At 41.2% G+C, this 6,084-nt stretch overlaps 1 protein-coding gene across 1 annotated transcript in view; it reads left to right on the top strand.

The window, feature by feature from the left end:
• Positions 1–1,527: 1,527 nt before the first annotated feature.
• The window catches only part of SLC44A3 (solute carrier family 44 member 3), a 40,261-nt gene continuing 35,704 nt past the window's right edge, over positions 1,528–6,084 (top strand). Inside the window, exons 1-4 of the mRNA XM_053985153.1 lie at positions 1,528–1,656; positions 1,762–1,869; positions 4,378–4,520; positions 4,959–5,095. Coding sequence (XP_053841128.1) covers positions 1,528–1,656; positions 1,762–1,869; positions 4,378–4,520; positions 4,959–5,095 — 517 coding nt within the window. The remainder of the gene's footprint in view (positions 1,657–1,761; positions 1,870–4,377; positions 4,521–4,958; positions 5,096–6,084) is intronic.

The following is a 6,084-nucleotide window of genomic DNA, read 5'->3' as shown; positions in this document are numbered from 1 at the left end:
TGCATTTCAAGGAAAAATTACTTTTCCCACATATTTTTGAAGTGCAACAGCACAGAGTGAAGGAAAAACTATTTTCTCTATTTAGGTTTTATAAGCACAAAATTACTCTTTCAGTTTTAGAATTTTATTTTAATTTTCACCCAAATTCTGAAACCCCCCCAAAACTGATGGATAATGAACATTAAAAGATAGAATGCTGATAAAGACAACTGTGAACTGGCTGGTTTAATAAATCCTTTGTAAGGAGTTTTTAGAAATCTTTCCTGCGGTGGTTCTTCAGAACCACTTCTTGGGAGGTGGTGGGGGTGGGGTGCATGTAAATTTAAATCAGAATTGTAGCAGGTTCTGTCAAAACAGTTAAAATGTCAATTTCAGAAACATTTTATGACTTACCCTTTTGGAAAAATGTAGTTATTTCCAGTCAGCTTATAAGGACTCTAAAATGTTCTGGGGCAGAGATTCATTCTTTCTTATAAAAGCCCAGTTTCTGATTTTACCTATTTACTTCCATCTATGCTAGTTTGTCGCCAAGGTTTCATGCTGCATTTTCTCCAGAGAACTGGAATACATTGGCTTTGTTTTGCTTTCTTTTTCTAGACAAGACTAGCTTAGTTCTGTCTCCTATACAAGATGGACCAATTCTTAAACAGTTTTGCAAAACAGCTTCCATTTAATTCAATTTTATTTCAGTTGCAGATGTTGTGTTACTTCTTAAAGAAGTTCCACTGACTGTCAGGAAGATGACAAAATCATACTTTTAACATCCTTCCAATTTGCAATTTTCTCTAAATTATTGAGCTGAATTTAGTGAATATAAAAATAGATTGGCAACAGGGACAGCAGAGAGAAAGCATGCTGTTAAAAGTGGCTAATAATTCCCACATTCCTCAGTCATCTGAGTTACAGGGATTGACCAAATTCGGTGTTATTCCTGTTGTTGCACGTTATTCCTGTGCATACAAAATGCCTATGGACATAGATGAGAGTATGTATAGCATAATACAGCACGTCAGCGTGATGTAACTGTACAAACAACAGCCAAAGAGAAGCTGAAAAGGATCTATGACTGACTGTATATCGGTAGTACAGCTGGAGCAGCCAAACGGGTACCAGCGTCAGTGGGCTTTACAGGACAGAATAGCCCCCATTTTGCGCCGGCAGTAACAAATCTTCAGCTATTCCCAGAAATAAGCTAATGAAGGGTGAAATATAAACCTCCCATCCTGGCCGGGGGCCCTGTATAAACCTGCGGCTGCGGAGGAGCTGCCGGAACCCCCGAGCGCCGGTCCCGGAGCGCCCCGGGGCAGCAATGCCGCTCTCTCCCTCCCGCCGGCGCAGCGGCCCCGCGGCTCCGGCCGGAGCCCGGCCACAGCGGCGGGCGGAGCTGCCGGAGGTGCCACCGCCCGGCCCGGCCCCGCGGCGCTGGAGCCGAGCCCCGGGCAGCCTCGCCCCGCCGAGCCGGCTGCGCCCCGGGCCCGCCCGCCGCCGCCGCGGAGCACGGCCCGGCCCGGCGCGGCGAGCGCGGCCATGGAGCGGCGCGGGGGCCGGCGGCAGGGGAGCGCGGCAGGGACAGCGGCGGGGGCGGCGGCACAGAGCGGGCAGGGCGGGGGGCAGCGCACCTCGCTACGGCACGGCTGCCAGGTGTTCTCACTGAGGGTGCGAAGCTACGCGATTGCTGAAATCTCCGCCCCTTGGAACTTGAGTTAATTTCGCAGGAAGTTTGGTCTGTTGTTTTGTTGAGCTTTTTTTTTTTCTATTTAGGACTCTGGAGATGGTGTTTCTGAGCTACGGGAATGGCGACCAGCCATTTACAGAAAGTGCACGGACACTCTCTGGCTGCTCCTCTTCTGTCTTTTCTGGGCTGGTTTGGTAAGCACGCATGTTTGTTTGTTTCCTGGAAGGACAGATCCGAAGTTAGTGGGGCTCTGCGTAGTGTTACACTAAATCTAAACTGAAATTGTCACGGGTACAGGTCCCCAGGTTTGCCCAGGGATAGATCTTACCTTTGTGGTGGCGCAGTGCTTTACTGTGGTGTCAGTCACACTTCTAAGTTCTGCCCATGTGCTTTAAATACCATGTATGCACAGGGCTCCGTTATTTAGAATTCGCTTTTTTTTTTTTTTTTTTTTTTTTTTTTAAATCACTCCAGGCTCTGACTGGGCTTTTTTTCCCTACTTATTCATTGTAGCCTTGATATCTTGCAACATGTGTCCATCTGATGCTACATTAAGTCACTATTTTAGAGCAGCATGCAAGCTTTTGGGAGAAGGCTTTGTCTTTCTGAAGAATGAATGGGGTTTTTAATGATATGCCTCAGTCTACTCAGGAGTCTCATAAATACACTTTTTAATTCCATGCATAATAACTTTTTAAATGGAAGCTAATGCAGAATATTACCTACATATTTTGCGTACTGCATAAATGGAAGGTGAACTTTGTGAGCAGGATAGGGGTTTTTTACCTGCTGTCTATTGCTTACTGCTTTGATCAGTGGAGGGGATGCCACAAATGAAACCAGTCAAATGGTAAGGATTTAGGATTTTTTTTTTGTTTCTCTCACTGCTTTTATTGCTCATTTTCTATGAAATAGCTTATCGCATGCTTGTATTTGTTTTCTTGTATTTGATCCTATTTTGAAAAATGTTTAAAAAAATATAATGACACTAATCTGTTCACATAGTGAAAAAAATTGGAATCACCTTAACAGCTCTGTGGAAATGGGTATCATGGCCATGTGCCCCTGCAGCTATTACTCTGTTACTTAACAATATTTATTGCTTTTATCCAGCATTCCGCACTTAAAAAAAAAAAAAAAAGTCACCTACACAGTAGACCTGTAATGCCCATATTTAGAGGGCATTTCACCTTGAACCAGAATTTTTCTAAAAGCCTGTTTCAGTTGAGTTACAGTGCCAGCTTATTTCTTGTTTTCCTTCTGAGAACATTTTAATTATTAAAAAATACTTGCTCAGTAAACAAACTGGATCTGGATATATTTTGTTATTGTAACAAATCACATCCACAAATATCTACTAACATCACATGTTAGCTTGAATTGAGGAATCTCTACAAAGATGTCCACATTGAGACAGCATTAGCATGCCATCATAATTTTTTAAAAAATCTGAACTAGTTAAGACTGCAAAATAAGAGTCTACTATAAGCAAAAATGAGATTGCTCTCAGAACTAAGAAGCACATTGGTACATGTTTGTGTATGAGACATGTTTTTGCCCAGATCCAATCTTTAGTCACAAGTACTAAAAATAGAAAAACAGATAAAGGCTCCAAAGCTGAAGTTAGAAGGCAGTTGTGCTGGTCTGTGCAATGTCTCAAGCACAGCTGATACTCAGCTGTATTCATTCAAAGCAGCAGTGCTTCATGTGGGACTGGGAAGCCTTGCTGCAGCCAGCAGTTGGCACATAGCCACAGAGCTCAGTGATTGTCCTTGGTGTGTGTGAAATGTGACTTGCACCCCATGGGACAGAGGAGAGGCTTGCATCACTGAGTTCTTCAGTAGCTGGAGTGTTGGGGAGATAAGCCTTGGGTAAAGCAGTACTCGGAACTTCATTTTCACAGAAGAACTCCTGCTTCTTGGCACTTGCAAATGTTCTTTCCAATGATTGTTTTGGCCCTCACGATGTACGGGAGGGTTTAAGCTGCATTGCTGGACAAGGTGTTTCATTTTAACTAAAGATTGCTGCTACTTGGCCAGCAGAAGCACTTAGCTCCCTCTTGGGTTTAGAAGAAGATGATCTACTGGAACTTTGATCCAGCAGCAGAACTAAAAGGTCAGGGCAGTGTCACCTAAGTGCACAGTGTGGCTTTCTCCAGGTATTTCACATGTGTTAAAGAGTGCTCCTTCCTGAAATTTCAGGTAATCTCCATTTTAAATGTATTTTGTGTTTAGAAATACCTCTGATTAAATTCACTAGCAGCTTCAAGGGCCCATCATGGCAGCAGTTCTGTTATCCAAGTGTGTCTTGAAGGTCAGCCTGTAACATGAGATGCAGTGAGCACATGAAAAATTACCATTTGAGTGATCTTGCCTAGTGACGCACATGAACATCACTAGGGACAGTGTTTAGCACCTTAGTAATGCTTTCCTCTTATTTTAATCAGGACCTCTATCTTTCTTCTCCTGTGTTATTCTGCTTAATTTATATACTTTCAACAATAGATGAAGGAAAACTCTAAGGAAGCAATAGGTCTAAAGTTGCCCATGTGACTTGCTCTGGCCTTGTGCAGAGGGGTGAATTTTAGATTTAAATGTTTGCAACCAGAAGGCAAAAATGTATGACTTAAAAGAAATATTTATTGAATGGGAAGGAAAAGCCATGGTAGCATGCTTTCACATTTAAAAAAAATATTTTAACAGATGTTTATAAGTGGCTATGCTGTGGTGGCTGGTGCTGCAGAAAGACTTGTGCTTGGATATGACAGTTTTGGGAACATATGTGGTCGGAAGAACACTCCTGTAGAAGGGGCAAATCTTTCTGGATTGGACATGACTAATAAAAAGTAAGTGCATCAGATAATGTCTAAATAAATCAAATGTTTGAGAACTTAGTAAAATACACATCTTCTAGTTGTCAGTCATATACATCTGTGAATCTATACACTGTTGTATTGAAAGGCAAAAAAGATGGAAATAGTGCAGAAGAGTGAGTGAAATTAAAAAGTTAAGAGAGAATTTGAAAATATGCTGCATTGTTATGCTTTATGCAGCTGCCTTCTTAAAGAGGATCTTAAATGGGATATCAGCCAAAAAGGCAGTCATTCTATATGGCAAATCTTTCTACTTAAGGTGTTGCACGTTGAAGTTCTCAGTCATTCCACTGACTCATTTGGAAAAAGTGTCACTTGCTTTGTAGCACTTTAAAAAAAGGATCAGAATTTAAACTTATGAAAAACCAAGAAAGCTTGTTTTTTCAGAAGAGGATCTTTTTTTCTTTCTAGGTATGTGTTCTTTCTGAATTCATGCAGCCTGGAAATACAAAGCCTCAAAGTCACTCCACTTTCCTTGTGCGTGTCAAGTTGTCCACAACAGCAACTCAACTCTTTGGAAGATCTACAGAGTTTTGCAAGGAATAATGGTGTGCCACAGGGAATATGAGTACCTCGGTGTATCTGTAGAACAGCTGAGCAGCTCCCACTTTGTTTTAGTTATGACTCTCACACTAGGGAATCATATCTTACCATTGATTTCCTGAACATTCATGGTAACAGAAAATAAAATGTCTTGTTTCTGCTTTATTTCAAAACCATAGTTTCCAGAAATGTTACAGCTCTCTTATGTAAATTAGAAAGTTGTTCATTAATTCCTGCAGAGTGCTGAGATTATGTAGCAGAAAACTGACTGTTGCTAATGAACTAGTCAAGTTTGGTAGGGGTGCCAGTAGGTGACCAGAGTTCATATGTTGCTTGTGACTCTTGTCCAACTGGTTCCTTTAAATGTAATTAAAACTATGGTGGAATTATTAATTCCATGAAGACACAAGTGGATTTATCCCTCTAGACATCAGATCCCAATGTTTATTTTTCCATTTTGTTTAGTTTAACCCCTGCTGGCAACTAAGTACCCCACAGCCACTCACTCCCCAGCAAAACCAGGACACACCTTGAAATTTTATTTGATTCTGGTGTCCAAGATGAAATGCTGTCAGAAGTAGCTGTTGTGTGAAAGAAGCTCCCATTTATTCATGTCCAACATTTAAATAAAATAATCTGTAGCCTAAGCCTTATTTCATGGGGTATATATAAACTTCAGACCATATGAATATTAATGGCTATTATTGCTGGAGGTCAGTATCCCATTCTATTTTTGTTTTGCTGTTTTATTTGCAGGGATTGCTATTTAAATAGGCAATATTTGTTTTAATTTAATTTTGAGGTAGTTTGACATAATTTTGTATCTGCAGAAAGCTGTAAACACATGTGAGATTACAGAAGTATTTTCAGTCTAACTAAACATAATTGCCTCAAATTCCAGCTAAAACTGCTTGCATGTTTATGTCAAGGCAGGGAGAAGTCTTGCATTTTGAGTGGCTTGGATGTACCCAGCCTTTCTTTCCCAGAACTGCTA

This window comes from Vidua macroura, chromosome 9 (genome assembly GCF_024509145.1).
Source record: "Vidua macroura isolate BioBank_ID:100142 chromosome 9, ASM2450914v1, whole genome shotgun sequence".
In the NCBI taxonomy this organism is placed as follows: Eukaryota; Metazoa; Chordata; class Aves; order Passeriformes; family Viduidae; genus Vidua; species Vidua macroura.
Note: the sequence above shows the minus strand (reverse complement) of the source record. Positions and strands in the feature narration are given on the sequence as shown.